This window comes from Fusarium mangiferae (assembly GCF_900044065.1).
Source record: "Fusarium mangiferae strain MRC7560 genome assembly, contig: FMAN_scaffold002, whole genome shotgun sequence".
In the NCBI taxonomy this organism is placed as follows: Eukaryota; Fungi; Ascomycota; class Sordariomycetes; order Hypocreales; family Nectriaceae; genus Fusarium; species Fusarium mangiferae.
In genome coordinates, this window is record NW_024573922.1 from 3,941,619 (window position 1) to 3,958,305 (window position 16,687).

The 16,687-nt window shown below is 46.6% G+C and overlaps 8 protein-coding genes across 8 annotated transcripts; 4 read left to right on the plus strand and 4 right to left on the minus strand.

Moving 5' to 3' along the window:
• Positions 1 to 662: 662 nt before the first annotated feature.
• On the plus strand, positions 663 to 2,612 carry FMAN_05350 (uncharacterized protein; the record flags this gene model as incomplete). Its single annotated transcript, XM_041828002.1, has 1 exon — positions 663 to 2,612. One exon carries the CDS (start codon positions 663 to 665, stop codon positions 2,610 to 2,612), a length of 1,950 nt encoding a protein of 649 aa, XP_041678908.1.
• Positions 2,613 to 2,806: 194 nt separating this feature from the next.
• FMAN_05349 (uncharacterized protein) lies at positions 2,807 to 6,469 on the minus strand (the record flags this gene model as incomplete). Its single annotated transcript, XM_041828003.1, has 7 exons — positions 2,807 to 3,049; positions 3,103 to 3,174; positions 3,237 to 3,536; positions 3,589 to 4,065; positions 4,129 to 4,267; positions 4,321 to 4,367; positions 4,430 to 6,469. The coding sequence occupies 7 exons, from the start codon at positions 6,467 to 6,469 to the stop codon at positions 2,807 to 2,809; spliced, it is 3,318 nt and encodes a 1,105-aa protein (XP_041678909.1).
• A 511-nt stretch (positions 6,470 to 6,980) lies between these two features.
• On the plus strand, positions 6,981 to 8,069 carry FMAN_05348 (uncharacterized protein; the record flags this gene model as incomplete). The annotated part of the gene is made up of 2 exons (XM_041828004.1): positions 6,981 to 7,591; positions 7,640 to 8,069. 2 exons carry the CDS (start codon positions 6,981 to 6,983, stop codon positions 8,067 to 8,069), a joined length of 1,041 nt encoding a protein of 346 aa, XP_041678910.1.
• Positions 8,070 to 8,097: 28 nt separating this feature from the next.
• On the minus strand, positions 8,098 to 9,455 carry FMAN_05347 (uncharacterized protein; the record flags this gene model as incomplete). Its single annotated transcript, XM_041828005.1, has 3 exons — positions 8,098 to 9,162; positions 9,238 to 9,333; positions 9,387 to 9,455. 3 exons carry the CDS (start codon positions 9,453 to 9,455, stop codon positions 8,098 to 8,100), a joined length of 1,230 nt encoding a protein of 409 aa, XP_041678911.1.
• Positions 9,456 to 10,035: 580 nt separating this feature from the next.
• FMAN_05346 (uncharacterized protein) lies at positions 10,036 to 10,935 on the plus strand (the record flags this gene model as incomplete). Its single annotated transcript, XM_041828006.1, has 2 exons — positions 10,036 to 10,177; positions 10,235 to 10,935. 2 exons carry the CDS (start codon positions 10,036 to 10,038, stop codon positions 10,933 to 10,935), a joined length of 843 nt encoding a protein of 280 aa, XP_041678912.1.
• Positions 10,936 to 11,426: 491 nt separating this feature from the next.
• Positions 11,427 to 13,617, minus strand: FMAN_05345 (uncharacterized protein; the record flags this gene model as incomplete). Its single annotated transcript, XM_041828007.1, has 5 exons — positions 11,427 to 11,813; positions 11,882 to 12,777; positions 12,827 to 13,143; positions 13,227 to 13,415; positions 13,466 to 13,617. 5 exons carry the CDS (start codon positions 13,615 to 13,617, stop codon positions 11,427 to 11,429), a joined length of 1,941 nt encoding a protein of 646 aa, XP_041678913.1.
• Positions 13,618 to 14,084: 467 nt separating this feature from the next.
• On the plus strand, positions 14,085 to 15,158 carry FMAN_05344 (putative L-asparaginase II; the record flags this gene model as incomplete). The annotated part of the gene is made up of 1 exon (XM_041828008.1): positions 14,085 to 15,158. One exon carries the CDS (start codon positions 14,085 to 14,087, stop codon positions 15,156 to 15,158), a length of 1,074 nt encoding a protein of 357 aa, XP_041678914.1.
• A 53-nt stretch (positions 15,159 to 15,211) lies between these two features.
• FMAN_05343 (uncharacterized protein) lies at positions 15,212 to 16,248 on the minus strand (the record flags this gene model as incomplete). The annotated part of the gene is made up of 3 exons (XM_041828010.1): positions 15,212 to 15,829; positions 15,883 to 15,985; positions 16,061 to 16,248. 3 exons carry the CDS (start codon positions 16,246 to 16,248, stop codon positions 15,212 to 15,214), a joined length of 909 nt encoding a protein of 302 aa, XP_041678915.1.
• Positions 16,249 to 16,687: the final 439 nt, after the last annotated feature.

The following is a 16,687-nucleotide window of genomic DNA, read 5'->3' on the forward strand; positions in this document are numbered from 1 at the left end:
TAACTTTCTAGCCAACTGATATAGGTAGTTTACATCACTCCTCATTACCAATTCAAATGTTAACGGCTTGTAGTGGTATCGACACTTGAAAATATCTACGGCGTATTCAATTTAGTATTGTCTTTTCTGAAGTTACAGTTTTAACTAGCAAATGTTATCCTGCATTTACCGACTTGGCTTATCATTCTAGACTCTATTTCGCGAGAACAACAATAATTTTTAAATCTACAATTGGTTAGATGCCTTGCACTATAAACAAATGGCTTATTCTAGACTCTATGCTGTGAGTAGATTAAATGAGTTGTCAAGCTATAATTGGTCGGACGACTTGCGCTATTGATAAATAGCTTTGACTTTAGCTGCTGAAAATCTATAAGCAGCAACGTCACTGCGCCTCGCCGCATCAATCCAAAACATGGCTTTATTTCAAGTAGCTGAACTGCTGTAAATAGCTAAGACATTGAGTTTTGATACAGAGTTTACAGGGGTGCTCGTGGCATCTCAGCTCACCACGAAAAGCCGCATCTGGCCCAGAATCAGTCATAGACCAAAATGTTTACGAGCTGTTGGCTATAAAGACTGAGACCAAGTCCTATCAGAATCTTACCATCTGCTACGCATCATTATTCATCATTTCACAGACCCTATCTCAATACTCAACCATGCTCACCATCGAAACAGTCACTCTTGCTCCAGGCCAGCGGCTTCCATTAACTGTCGCCAACAACAAGGATCATCATGATCTTGACTGCTTCAAGCAGCCAACCAAAGATTATGACACAGACATTCTTTATGATGCTCAGTCTGGACAGACAGCTCCACGCCCCGTCGTCGCCATTCAAAGTGATCGCACGGTCCTGTTTACTGTCAGAGTCAGGGTACCCCAAGAACTCCAGCACGGTCCCATCGTGCTTTCGACAGACAAGAGCGGCAGTACATGGTACTCAAGCTATGACTTTGGGACTGACCCGGATCCCGATATCGTCGTATTCAACATGATGATAGTGTACAGAGATGGCCCCGGTGTTTGGAACCCTGGTAGCCTTCTAGGTCCAACTCAATTCTACGTGTACAATTATCCAGGGGATAGTATGACACCAGTCCTCTGTCAAGAACAGCCAGCCAAGGTCCCCATGGAACTCTATTTCTTGTCAAATGAGCTTCCGTCGTATTTCAGTTCCGGAGTTCCACTTCTACTACTACAAATATTCTTGGGTGCGGCAGTGCAGCAAAATATTACAAATGTACAGCAGTGGATGGCATTAGTCGTTAAAATATGTCACGGTTCTGCGAAGCCCATCACAGGAGAGCCAGCAAACACACAAGACCATTGGCTCAAATACAACACTGCTGGCGGCGCTCCCAGCTTCGTGGTGCCCAACCCAGACAGCCCTGACCCAATTCCGGTCTTGAGATTGTTCAACAACTACGGTGGCTGCTTTCAGCTATCGGCGTGGCTTGATGCTTACAGAAACTACAAGCAGATTGGGGCTCTTGCCCTTGTTAACTGTTATGATCAAGCTGGTGCTGTAGAACTAGCAGCATCTCTTGGCGTTAACTATGACTGCATCGCTTGGGAGTTCCATCAAACCTATGGATACATATCCAAAAAGAGCGAGCTTGTTGGCTGGGGACACTGTAACAATCCCTACTTCGACAAAAACCCCAAAAACAAGGTGCTTGGAGAAAAGGATACCGCCCGACAACCATTTGCGAACCATGCATTTTTGTCATGGAACCCAGAGTTCGATCCATCGAGCGCCTTCTATCTTGACAAGACGGACCCTTCCACGTATACGGATGTCAACATGTTGGCACTGGATGCATGTGCAGGCCCACATCTAGGCAATGAGACTCGAGGAGTTTGGGTGAGCCCAACGTCGTACCCGCCTGGCTATACAGACAACTCGACGTATTGGAAAACTCGCGACGACCAGTATCCTGATAATGCCGCCACGCATTTCGCCGGTTTGACAGACAGACATTTCTGGACTCCTGGTATTACCGGCCTCTCATCCGACGACGCTCAGCGGTCATACGGAGCTCTTCCTGCCGATCCCTTTGCTGGAACTGGAATAATATTCCCAACAGCTGCTGACTTCCCAGACTCGACCATGGTACTCGGGGGCAGTGTATCCGATATGCAGAGTTTCTTCACACGGGCCCTGATTCAATCGCAACCTGACACTACCGACTGGAAGTCGGTGCCCATCGCCGACATTCTGCTTCCCAACAACACCGGCGTTATACGCGAGACAAAGCTCTACGATCCCAAACAACCTGCATTTGACTATGCTTCCCTTAAGATATCTGTTCTGCCGAGTCTCTCTGATGCCCTTACGTTCCAGAAAGCTCGGGCTGCTCAAGTCATCATAACAAGCACTATGACTGCGAGTGACTTTACACCTAGCCTAAGCTCTCAGGCTTCCACCAGAAGAATCCACATATTGCAGGCGGATTATACGAGCATTCTAGTGTGCCTTAACCTCATGGTTGAAATTAGTGGTTATATCAGCCAGGAAGTAGTGCAAGGGCTAACTAACTCTATGGCGCAACACCTTGAAGGTTTTCCAAGTGAGCCCAGCAACCAGTGGCAGCAAATCTTACAGTAGAGAAGTATAAGCAGTCTAGTTAGCTATTAATAGGAAATTGATATCCTAATAAGTAAACCCTCACTTCCTAAGCCATAACTGACGACAACACCATCATTTGATATTCGAGGCTAATCCGTGGGATCGTTACCATAGAAATGCAGTGGCTGTTTTAAACATTTAAGAAACAGTTCTGGCTATGATTTATCAATACACTAAGCTGGAATCTTAACAAGCCTCCGCGTAATGACACTACTGAGTTGCCGTGGTAAAGGGGAAGACATAAGAAGTATAAGGAAAATCGATGGTGATACAGGCATTATATGCCTCGAAATCTTGGAAATAAAAAAGGGTATTACAACAACTAGGAACGATGAAATGAGAAATTCATAAAATGAAAATTCATTTGCTGGCAAGCTGAGAATGACTTGACAGCTTAGATTCATGAGTCCCATAACCTAAAGGTCTAAGTTAGTGAGATTAGCTTGACTGTGATTTCATACCTACTTACAGATGCGGTTATTGCGAATCTTAGAGTATCCTCTGTATATATACGTGACTGATCTTGGTTTGTCGCCAGTTTCTATATCCTTAATTTAGCCTCAAGTGCAAAAGTGTATCACCATGTGATAGAACCTTTCCTACCTTTACTTTAGAATCAAGGTAATCGAGATGGCTCTGGATATCTCGAAGTATTTCGAGACTCTTTCGAATCCGCTGTGTCGACTCAGGAGCTCCATGTTCTTGGTAGAAACTTCTCCATAGAGGATGACTCAACGCACCATCTGACGGATCGTGTAACTCATTGAATAGGAAGGCTTCATATCTCTCTAAGACCCCAGAGTTCGTGACCAGAAAGTGTTTGAGAATATCTGAGAAATGCTTTATCCAGTATTGGTTATGTATTAGCAATAATTCGTTGGATGGAAGATTCATTTTGTCCTCCTGATAAATAAAGTCAGTCATTGAACTACTAAAATACCGGGGATTGCCTTACAAAAAGGTTGAAATTGGCGTCAAGAGTCAGCTGGATGTGGCGATGATATTCGGCAATCTTCTCCAATTGCATGGCTAGTGCACCGAGAGCATATGCTCGAGGCGACATAGTTCTCTTCATATCGCTTGTGTGGTTCCCTGAGCCGCTACTCAGAATTATAGCATCATTCCAGGACTCACTACCAATTGGCGGTTCTTCGGAGCCGTCACTCAGGCATGCCGCTGTCCAGTATCGTTCACTTGTGCCAGTCACGATTGTAGACCATGTTGTCTGGTATAAGCAGGTTTTGAGTGGCTGGGAAGCTCCTTTTCCGCTTTGACCCTTGCAAATGTGTTGCTGCTGGTAGAGGAAAGAAAGGCTGACGTTGAATCGTGAATCAGCTTGCCCAGTGATGGGTGTCTTGCCGAATACATCCTGACTTGCAATAGCCATAAACGGCAAACTGAATACTATTTGAAAGATGCATCCAGACCAAGTCTGTTGAGACGTTACAATGTCAGTTTCTAAGCTTCGACTAAGAGATAACCGTGAGTCACTTACACCTTGGGTCAAGAATATCATAGGGCTTGACTTTTTGCCGATGAGGTTGGAGAGAAATTCCTGGAATTCTCTCACTTGAGGGGATGATACAATTTCGTGTCGTTCCATGGCTCTGCTAGGGTCAATGTCCCACATATTGCTATATCTCAGTTAGTCTACATGCTACTAGAAATTGATCTTGGAAATACTTACATGCAATGCGGTGTGTAAGTTGTAGTATCGTGACTGTCAGGCGACCTCTTTTAACATCATGTCAGCCGGCAAATACATTGGTATAAAGATGTTTCAGTTTGCTTTATACCTTCTCCTTCAGCCAATCCATGAACTTGCGTCCATCAGACTCTTTAGCTTCAGTAAATAGTTCCCCAAACCGTATGTTAGGCTGCGGCGCATCTTCCTTACTGCAGAATTCGAAAACCTGGGATTCTCTGGTTGTCTTAGATGAAGTGCCACGGATGGGTAAATTTTTCGTTATCTGGTGCTCCCCAAGGGTGGCTTCTGGATATAAGAACAAGAAGACCATGGCTCCTAGGAGCCCCCTCTCAAGTGTTTTGAATCTTGAAAAGAGCTGTCTATCGCCCTCCGGTGAATTAGGATTGTGGCCAAATAGACTTCGCCACTCATCAGGCGGGAGCGAGATCTTAGGACTGTGATAGGTAGATAATGGTCCTTCTCTTTGGAAGGTCTTGAAGATACTTGTCATTGATTTATTAATCATCCACCATTGACTGGGTTTGGCGTCTTTCGATGCACTTTTGGGTTGGATTCCCTGGTTCCTCCGTGAGGGGATAATGTCTGGGCTCGTCTCAAGCATTTTGCAAAGGCTGGCCCAATTTGTGTCGAGAGAATGTCCTTGGTCGCTCAGCCTGATAGCTGCATCCATATCGAGCCGTATCTGGCATTTCCCCTTCTGGCGAAATCGGACTTCAAGTTCATATAAGACGTCCAAGATTGGAGCCATATACCACAAGTTCTTTTTAGGACATCCAAGCACGATATATCCAGCGAGCAGGCCAGTCCGCTTATCAAAAACGGCCGAGCCAGAAGTTCCCTTCTGCATAGCCTTTTCAGACTCGATGCAATATAGTGTTTGAAAGTCTTTTGAGCCTGGAGGTCGCAACAGTGACGGTGCTGGGAATACCACGCCTTCCATGTACCCGAGTGACGATGTAGCAATGATAATCGGTCGAGGCTCTGTTATGCCTTGTAAGTCGAAGGCTTCAGATATCTGTACTAGCTCTGCAATCTTGGACTCAGAGACCCCTGCCGGAAGATCTACGTTTGTGGGAATGAGAAGAAAGTCCATTTCTCTCGATATTTGGCAATTCTCTGATCCGGGTGCAAAGCCCAAATATGGGGAGGCATGATCAATGAGAAATTCTTCAAGGACTGGACGTTCTGAATTATGGATATGTGGTGAAGCAGAGGAATCAACTGATGTGTCTATGGCTTCTTCGTCGGGGGAAGTTGCTCCTGTAATGGCTGTTCCACTTTCGTTTTGTTGAGTAGCAACCTCTGAGGCTGAATTACTTGATGAAGATCCGGGAGCTTCATCGTCGGAGACGTCTGACATTGGTGTACTGTCGTCGTCCGTTGAGATGTCCCAAGTTGCAATATCTTCGTCTACGGAACAACTACCGTCAGTATCATCACCGCTTTCGTCATCCCAGTCGTCCCAGTCATCCGTTGTACGTTCAGTGACATTATAAATATCTTTCTCCTCAAAGTTGACAACGTGCGCCACAGTGAGCTGATAGGTGCGGCCATCGAGGCTGATCAGTGGCCCGGCCGTGGCTGTTTGAAACCGCACTTCTCCTTTTCCAGACACATGGCGTGCTTGTATTTGACGACACAGATAACTATCGCCCGTGATGGACGGGGATATGCGAATAGTTTTGTATTCGTCTTTGGCAATGCTCTTTGCCTTGTCTCCCTTTCGTAGTCCCTGTTCATATTCCAGCTCCCGGTCATCTTGCATGGTCTGCTGAGGCTCGCAAGCTGTCTCTGGAAGTGTTGCTTTGCTGATGACTTTGAATCGGTCGAGGGCTTGACCTGGCTGAAAAATAGGGCAGCTGCTGAGGATATCGCGCGTAAGCTTTCGGATTCTGCGATCGGTGCATGAAACAACGACGAATGTCTTTGCTTCGTCCTCCGTGACCCCAACTCGATAAAGACCGATCCAGAGGTTATGGCTAGACTCTGGGATACAGGAATGTCTAAGAAGGTTCTGGATATTGGGCCGATGCGTATTGAAAAGAGCAAGGTCTTCGCCGCGAGCCATCCAGACTTTCTGTTTACCAAAGAATGACTTGGGCTTAGAAAGAATACTGGAATAGTCCATAACTTAACATGTGGAAGCAGATCGTCCTAGACGAGAACTAGGATGACATCAAGAGCCAAACAATGGTAGGAAATCCAAAAGGCATATGAGTGAATTGAATTTCGTGTTGATACAACAGAGGGGTTTCGAGGATTGTAAGGTGGAGATGGCAGAACACTCGGAAATTGACAACAGAAATCTTAGTCATTGGCAGGCCTCTGCTGACAGGATTGCGCCCGGTTACAGTGAAAATTGACACCTAAGGCTGTCGGGCATCATTGGGGTGCATGAAAGCACAATATCTCATCCAATGGTGAAGTGGTGAGGACGCCACATTGTGATTTGTACAGCCATTGGGGGCCAATTACAAAGTGACATATGCGCGATGTGCGGTGAGGCAAACCGAATCGGCTGTGTAATTTCAATAGCGGCCTTGAATTTAAAAACAATGATCTGACGCAGGGCACTGTTAATTGTGCTCGCCAGATAAATGACCAAGGACTATTCTTTTCTATCAATCACTATATCTGCCATGTCCTTAGCATCGACACTTCTTGGCACGTTGCCCAATTCCGTTCAGTTGTTGAATGGTGACATAGTGTTAAAAATCGACCTACAGGCATATGATGCATACGTCGAAAGACAGCAGAAGTTGTTTAGTGAATTGAGTTCGTCGGCAATCTACCCACATGACACCTTATCGCTCGGAAAGGTGGTAGACCAGATTCGAGGACATAGACAGCGGGACCAAGCTATTTCCTCTATATGCACGTTATCTGGGAACAGCGACGATGACGCTTGTCAAGACACCTTGAATCTTGTCACTCGGCTTATGCTGATGATCGAAGTGGGAAGTCTAGAGAAAGCTTCTGGCTTCATGCATCAAACCGGCCCCCGACCGCTACCACTATGGGATGAGAATTCTTTAGATACTCTAACTGACAAGGTCTTCCCGATCTCACGCCATCAATCCTGTGGTGGTATGACAATGACCCCCGAATTCTCTGCCTGGAGTCTCGAGAACGTTGCTGGTATCAAGATTGAGTTCACCGATAACCTGGCGGATCATTTACGCTTAACCAACAACAACTCACAAGTATATGTCTTTCATCACGTTGCTTTCCTTGAGGCCCAAAGACATAGGTCAGTATCATGTCAGTATCCACGGGCACTTCATCTAACTTTCAAAAGCATAAACACACAAGCTACTCTTCCCCAAGGGCTAGCGGAAGAAACCCTCAGAACTCTAGCAATACTATTTCCGCAATCTGACCACTGGGCAGCATTCAGATCCAACCGAAAGAAGCAAGTCTGGTTGGAAAGGCTCTGCACGCACTCAAGCCGCGTGATAGATCCCCAGCTAGCTTGGTGCGGGACTCCTAGCGGAGAGAGCAGATATCTCTCCAACTTTTGTTTCTGGAGAGATCGTCTACTGGTTCTAAAGGAAGAATTTGATCATTCGACACCAGATTCATTTTCTCAGTGGTGGTATGACCGACGGAATGGAGTGCAATGGCACAACTTTTGGGTTGCGATAGTTGTGTTGGGACTGACAGCTGTGTTTGGACTAATACAGTGTATTCTTGCTTCGATCCAAGTATACAAAGCATATCACCCTTAGACTACTTATTCGATATCTGAACTATGGTTTATCGCACCTTTCCACATCCTGAGATTGTTTCTCTATCTTCCGGATACACAGTCCTTAGCCAACAGAGCCCTTGTGGTTTGATAATCCTTTTGATCGCATTCAGTGCATTTACTGAGATATTCCTTGCAAACCAGGTACCGTCTAATAACGCCATGAGCGCAAAGAATTCTCCCACTATTATCAGGGCTGCCGTATTATTCTGCCGCAGCATCGTGATAAACTCGGCGCTGACTCTTGCGATCCATTTCACCAAGTAAGATGGATCAATATCGACATTCAGATCGTAGTCTTGGCTTGACATCGTGAAGAAAAGCTCTTGGTGTGTTTTGTAGAGAAGATCAAGAGCATTCCTACAGGCCTCCATTTCTGACTCCTTGCCCGGTAATAAGGTATTCAGGCAACTAGTCCTCAAATTTTGGTATCTGAGTTGCACAGTGATAGGCATTTCAGCGGTTTGAGCTTCTGGGATCTCATAGCCCGCCGTGCAGACCGCGTATGGGCTGTTGATAACACCCCGACGAATAGGTGTATCGTCCGCCATCAAGGTTGTCACACCTTTAACGGTGGTAAATATAGATACAATATCAGCAACTGATGATCCAGTCCCTTCTAAAGTATCTCCATTGCCGAGTGCATTATCTGAAACCGTGGCTAGCGCGAAAATAATGACTAAAGTGGCCATTGCAAAAACCTGGCCGCTTTCTTCGAGTTTCAGGTTCTGGATCGCCCGTCGATAATCAGGGATAGCTTTATTCAGGTGTTGCTGGTAGTACTGCTTGTAGTATTCTTGCTTCAGAGGTCGTAGGCTAGCTAAATGCATAGCTGAGAGAGCAAGCATGCCATGGCGTAGAAATGAGCAGGTGATGGTATCCTCTGGGACAACGGTCTGCCACAACTGAAAGATGTCATTCCGGGGAGATATAGAGCGAGCCGTAGATGAAATAAAATGGGCCATCAAAAAGAGGTCCTCGCCACATGTTGTCTCGTGGGGTTGAATTGATAAACTTGTCTCTGTGACGAACAGAGAGAAGAGGGCTGGTCGGTCCGAAATCGATGTAGGATGCTGTGATAACAAACATAGCTTATATGAGCAAATGATGGTAATGCTATAAATCAGGAGCTCAGCTCTATATCTTACCTGTCGTGCAGATGACGATCTAGAGTATTGGTCAAGAACAAGGCTACACTCCTCTCTTCTTCGCTTACAATTCTGGCAAGGGGCGAGCTCATCACACTGACCGGTCAGCCCAATCAGCACATGTTTCGGAGGAGTCGGAATATGCATACCTTGACGCGACGCTGCTTACAGCGAGCGCAGCCGTGACGTGACTTTGTGTGTCCAAGTCTCAATGGCATGGTCAGGGGCGAATTGAGCGGTGTTTGAACTTGGTGATTGATGATAATGAATCCGAGGTTTGCGAGGTCTATACGAAGCAGAACGCCCCTGTCCTGATAATTCAGTGGCTTGGGCTTCCCACTTTAAATGGAACTAAGAACAAGAATGCTACACCAAGGAAGAAAAGTACCAGCAAATGCGTCCAATCTTTTGAGAAGCTAAGTATAATAATAATCATATTCCCTTGCCGATTCGGAGTATCGGGGTTTCTATGGGATGCGAAGCTCAGCCTCAATCGGATAAGCCCCGCCCCTGACGGAATTTTAACAGCTTCGTGATCTAAACCTAATCGGGTATAAAATACGAACCCCATTTACGTACATGCCTGGAATCTGTGTCCAGAGATTAGAGCAGACTCCTTGTTCAGTTGGTTCCTCGTATTCTAAGGTAGTTCCAAACCACCAGTTGAAAAACATGATATAATCATAAGTCCCCCATCTTGACTTGCATCTTTATCTGCACCATCTCTACGATCTCGAGTGTTTTATGGGCTTATTCCTCCTAGTATTCCTACATCACGCTTTATCAAGAACTGTCACGATGTCATACTACCATTATGACCCTTCTCTAGCAGCTGCTATCATTTTCATCATCCTTTTCACCGCAACCACGATTCTCCATTTCTTCCAGATGATCCAGACACGCACTTGGTTCTTTCTCGCCTTCTCCTTAGGTGGCATCTGTGAGTTAGGAGTAAAGTGGCTCAATGGTTGACAAGAACTAACTCAATGTCCCACAGTTGAAGTCATTGGCTACATAGGCAGAACAGTACCCGAGACCTTGGGAGCCTACGTCGTGCAAAGCATCTTTCTTCTCGTCGCACCCGCACTTTTCGCCGCCTCGATCTATATGGAGCTTGGGCGTATCGTGGATCTTGTGGATGGCGACCACTATCTATATGTACGAAGACGCTGGTTGACTCGCATATTTGTGATAGGCGACGTCCTTTCATTCTTCATGCAGGGTGCTGGAGGCGGTATGATGGGCTCTGACGATACCAATTCCCGAAAACTTGGTGAAAAGCTTATTGTAGTCGGGCTGTTTGTGCAAATCGTCTTCTTTGGCTGTTTCGTCATCACTGCCGCCATGTTCCACTTACGTCTTTGCCGCAATCCGACCCAGAAAGTCATCGCCGATAAGCCACCATATCTGCGTCACCTCATGGCACTGTATATCACAAGCATTCTCATTTTTATACGATCGTTGGTGCGAGTCATTGAGTTCATCCAAGGCTTTGATGGCTACATTATTAGCCATGAGATATTTATTTACATCTTTGACGCGGTCCCTATGTTAGCTGTCATGCTGATAATGAACTGGATCCACCCAAGCGAGATCAAGAAGCTTTTAGTGGGAGGTAAAATGGCCAAGGGCTTCACGATAGTTGAGACATCTGGAAGACGTCAACCTTCAGCTTATGATGTAGAGTTGGTTGGATAATTCACAGGAGTAGGGTAGACAATAGACCATATTCCTCCTGCTATTTATACTCTTGGGCCATAGAGTACGAAGACAAATGCAGTGTTGTATTCGACAAAAGAACTTTTATAAGCTGCACTACTCAGGCTATTTCAGGCGCTTATATCGTTTATTCAGAGAACAATAGTAACAAAATTCAGGGCAACTATTTCTATAGCCCTAAAACCAGCATAAGCCATGGAATTGTTGTTAGTTGCGAATCATCAGACTGATCATCGTGTTAAGCCGCTGATAGAAGTATGTTCTGGCTTCTTCACCACGCCCTAATACGTGATGATGGCTACAGAGTGGCTGAAGACCAGTCTAAAGATCCAATAAAATATACTTAAGTTACAAAAGATTTTTATTATTGAGGATAGGGGTCTTAGGTATCAAGATACATCTAATAAAACATCAACGCGCTGGCAGTGAACTCGGGCGGTAGGCCCAGATCGTAAATGGATTATTTCCTCTCAGTAGCCTTGATCCCACAGTCCATTCTCGAAAAATTCGTGTGATAGCAACTCGATATTGAACAAATCCAGATCTCCAGGCATAGTAAACAAAGAATCCATACCATCTTGACCGGATGCCACTGGCTCTCTTACCTGACCAGAGTCCTGGTCGTCGTGCAAAGGCATGACAAAATGGCTTTTGAGATACATCTCAGAATCTGGATTTGTCTCGGGGGCACCACTAGTTCCTGATCCGGAGTGTGAGGAGCCAATCTGAGTGGACTGAATCTTAGGATTCAACAGATCCCAAACCCATGCGGATTGGAATCTGATGTTTGTGCCTTCGTCTGAGTGCCGTCGGCGGTTTTCGTTGGCCAGTGCCTCCAGCTTCCTCAACGTCTCAAGCTAAACCCATATGTGAGCACTCATGTGAGATCCAAATTTCAAGTCTTTTGGTGTGATTAGCAGCGTACCTTTTGGTTGACGTGAGGCCAAGTTACTGCAGCATGGCTGAGAAACGCGTCGCATTTATCTAATTCTTCACGAGCCCGTCGCGAGAACCTGGGATCCGCTGAGAACTGAAAGAACCACGACACTGTCGCAGCTGCAGCTACAAAGTCTGCCACCATCGGATCAACTATATCCATTAGATCCATAAACGATTGAAGAATCCGAAATAAGGATCCAGTGTGAAATAACGCCATATCGATCCTTTGTTGAAGGAAGAGGCACGATGGCGGAATATCCCTAGAGGATCTGAGCAAGAACAAGTGGACAAATGGGTGGTTTAACACGGCGTGGATGGCATGCCAGATTATTTGGCTAGCCATGAACGGATCCCAGTATTCGCGATGTGAAGATATTTCTGCTGTAGTCCGGCTTGGCAGAAGAGCCTTGGAGAGAAAATAGCTTGAATCAATCAGCGCCTCGTGCTCTATCAGCTCGATATTAAGTTTTGTCTGCGCTGAGTCTGGTGACCAAGGCTTTTCGGTGACACCGCGCCGTAGACCATGTAGGTAAGACCGAAGCTTTCCCCAAATCGACACAAGACGCAAGTGAACACCAATGATACCGGGGTCACTGCTCAGTATAGTTCTGGGTTGTGCTTGTACGCGCTCTGGTATGGCAGGTGAGAGTGTCGATTGAGGTGCAAGGGGCTTTGGAGGGCTAATGGGAAAATCGGGAACTCCAGGCCCAAAAGCATCTGGCATCGTAGGAACAAAAAGTCGTTCTAGCATGAAAACACTCCAGTGAGCTCGAGACACCGAGTCATCTGTTGAAGAAGGGGTGTTGTCAAATGAAAGGACTCGTAAAGTCTCTAGTCGCGCAGCAGTACCAACAATCATCCAGGCTCGTGTGACTTGTTGACCTAGAATCCTGATGAGCTCTTGAACTTGAGTTGAAGACACGTTACTTACTGTTCAGATGCTTCAAAGCGATAAGGCAAAGGGACTGTGTGACTTCTGGTGATATATCCCCTTCAGAAGCCAAAATACTTAAGACTTCCTCTGCTTTTCGAGTGTAGAAGTCTCTTGCAACTGTTCGTTGACCATCGTAGAAGGGATGGGTAGATAACATCAGAGTGAGAGCCATAAAGCTCCAGAGTAGGAAATGAGGGCCCTCAAGTAGTCGTTCCTCAAGCCTGTCTAGGCTGAATAGCGGTAGAGGTTGAAGGTGTATGTTGGTTTCGTAGACTTTGACGAAGTGTTCAAGGGCCTCCTGGGTTGGCTGGGGCCTGAGGCACGTGGTGTTAGCTAGGTGCATTGTACCTCCCGTAATTGACAAGCGGCTAGTGCTGGAAAGCGAAAAGATACCAACCTTTCCAGTGAGAACTTTCGGGTTTCAGGCTCATGTTGAGGGGTGTCTTGCGGCGGTGGTAGGGAAGCAGGTAATATAGATTGGTAATCGGGGGTACATTCATGCGTAGCAGTATGCTCGTTGGATCTCGTGGTTTGAGCGTGCTCCTGTGCCGTTCGCTTATGTGCTTTTGATCTCTTAGACTTGGTACTGCTCATAGGTCAACTCATAGCGATCACCGTGGCATGCTTTCAACTCACAGTGACTTGGTCTTTGCCCTTGGCAAGTAAGAACACGGGAGCGTCAGACGTAGGCAATACGAACATGTAGGTCTCTCGCCATCACATTTCATCTTTTTGCGTCTGCATGGCTCGCAGGCGTGTCGCGTCAATGGCTCCTGAGTGGATGTCATGTTTGCTGTATGTATCCGTAGGTATAGGGTGCATGTTGATAGTTACTGGGGAAGTGGTCGGATTGAGTGGGTACGGAATATGGAAGACAAGAGCATTGACGATGAGTCAGCCGTAGCTGTGGGTACGGAGAATGACTAGGGGACTAACGGACCAATCCCATGGTTTCAGGATGGCGACGGACCAGTGGTGACTACTTATAGCCTAACGCGGGGACACTGAGGATAGACACATAACAGTTAAGATTCAAGTTACTCTTGGGAGTTGGCTGTCCGTGATCCTCCGGACAATGGGCATGGAAAAAGACAGGGATCGCGACAAACGCTGCAAAACCACTTATAAGATATATAAGTCGTCAAATACTTCTCATTTATTTCCAATACAAGATCAAGCACCTTCCTTTACTCACTTTTCTCACCAATTTATTCATCCACTGCAGTACATGGTCACAAAACCACCGTCTGGCAGAATGACACAGACACAGCCCATTGAGAACAACTCCGTTATCACCGATAGAAACGGCATCGTTGAGAATATCCACCGCGTCCATGTCGCAGTCACGGATTCTGACGGCAACATTCTTTACGCTGTTGGTAACCCCGCAAGGGTCACTCTAGCCCGGTCAGCAGCCAAACCTGCACAAGCTCTCGCCGTCATTGAGACCGGCGGTTTCCAAGACGCAGGTTTTGATGACATCGACCTAGCCCTCATGTGTGCATCGCACAATGCCGAAGCAATTCACGTCGAACGTGCTAGAAGCATGTTGGTCAAGACTAAAGCTCAAGAAAGTGACTACCGCTGCGGTGGACATGCTTCCCTGAACCCTGCTGTCAATCGAGACTGGGCTCAGAAGGGGTTGGACGTCACGGGAGGAGTCTACAACAACTGCTCTGGCAAGCACGCTGGGATGATGGCTGGCGCTCTCGCTCTGGGTGCCAGTATAACACATTACCACAGTCCAGACCATCCGATGCAAGTCCAGGTCAAAAAGGTCGTCGAGGAGCTTTGCCCAGAGCCTAGTCTTGTTCAATGGGCCACCGACGGCTGTAATCTTCCGGCTCCTGCATTCCCCCTCTTCTACCTGGCACATACCTACGCTGTCTTTGCCGCTGGTGCAGATTCTGCCGAGCAAGAGGATTCGCCTTCCCCGCGTACGAGAAACCTTGCCCGGATTTTCAGTGCGATGTCTAGCTATCCAGAATTTGTCGCAGGAAAAGGGCGTTTCTGCACAGACTTAATGCAGGCATACAAGGGGCAATTGATTGGTAAAGTAGGTGCCGATGGATGCTACGGAGTTGGGATACGTGAATCTGAGCAGACTCGAAGTGTAGGGGCACGTGGGTCGTTGGGAATCTCTGTCAAGGTTGACGACGGAAACCTTGATATCGTATACGCCGTAGTGGTCGAGGTATTGGAACAGCTCAACATTGGGACTTTGGAGACAAGGCAAGCTTTGGAAAAGTGGCACCACCTTAAAAGAAGGAACACAATGGATGTTGTTGTAGGCTCTATCTCTTTCGACTTTAAACTACGATTGGCTTGAAGACTTTTCAAGACAGAAGGGCACTACAAATATGAAATCTCTTCAGCAATTATTTATTTCCCCGATCTTTTTGAGGATAGGTTGGCCTGTCTGTCTCGCCGAGATGCTTTGTTTGTCGCTGACGGACGAAGGATTCTGCCATCGCGGACGCCCCGAGTCGTAATCTGTTGCGGCTGGTTCCGCTTTCCAGGATTTACAGCGAGACTAGAGTGATGCGCTTTGTCGCCTTGTGGGCGGTCTTGTGCAGTGATACATGGAACTGAGGGGCTTATTGAAGCATTTGAAGAAGGCATCACGAGATTTTCAGCAAGTCCGGTATCTGACTCCCTGCCATCGAGCTCAGGCCCGACGGCCAAACCAAGGTTCTTCTGAGCAGATTCGAGAGGATCTTCTCTTGCTTTTGCATGCTCCTCGTTGATATGTTGTTGTAGAGATTTCTTAGTCTTGAATTTGGTGGTTGAAAGCTCGCATTCAGGTTCTTCGCAGTGCCAGACTCGCCGGCGACGCGGTGGAAAAAGCTCCTTCAAATGCTCTGGCCTTTTCGGACACGGTAGTATGGACAGAACTGATTGGTCGTATCTGTCACTGATTGATTTGAGTGTTGGCTTTTTCTCGTCTTGTCGCTTGAAAAATCGTACTATTCTCTGGCCCATCTCGTGGTCATAGACTTCCTAGATCTAGAATCAGCACGAGAATTATCAGAAGAAGAGACAGTGATCTGCACCTTTGAAACTGATGTATGGAAAGTTTCGTGTTCAAAGTTACAACTCTGCTCTGCAACTTTCAAAGGGTCCTCTTCATCCATAGCAAGTAAAGCACTTTTGATGCTGTAGTAGTTAGTAAGATTGTATTATAGCATCATTCATTGGGTAATGGAACAAAAAGATGGAGTTAAGACATACAGATTCATAATCCATGTCAGGCGGTCGGTTGTACTAACCGTAGCCTGCCAGGATGACGCTGTGCACGCTTGCGTATGCCGCGCCAGGCTCTGATGAACAACGTGCATCAACTGATTGAGGGTCGGCTTCGGTGTTGCCGGCGCGACCATTAGTTTTGCCGAGGGCACAAGCTGCGCGTTGGTCGCCATATCCACGTCCAAGGGTGCGAAGGGTGCTCGGATCAACTTCTCAAGACGCTTCTGGTAGTAGAACCGGGGTTTGAACTACCAGAAAGGCATACGAGAAAGGTAAGATATATATAGTAGAATAAAGGAAAGTAATCCTTTAGGCAGCACTTATTGACTAAGCGCCGGTGATTGGCTGACCTCCGCCGACCTGCTGACCTACCGACCTACCCTTCCCTATATAGCAAAACTTATAATTAAGGCTGTTAGACGTCGTTGGAGTGCTTGAAAACGGATAAGTTTATTTAGTCTCTAATAAAAAGCAGAACTAGATATAAATATGCAATGAGATTATCTACTTGAGATACCACATAATAAAAGACCATACTAAAACAACCATAGCTTCGATAATGCCACCGATTCCCACTCCAGTAGATAGACTGTGCGTCAACACGGTCGCAAC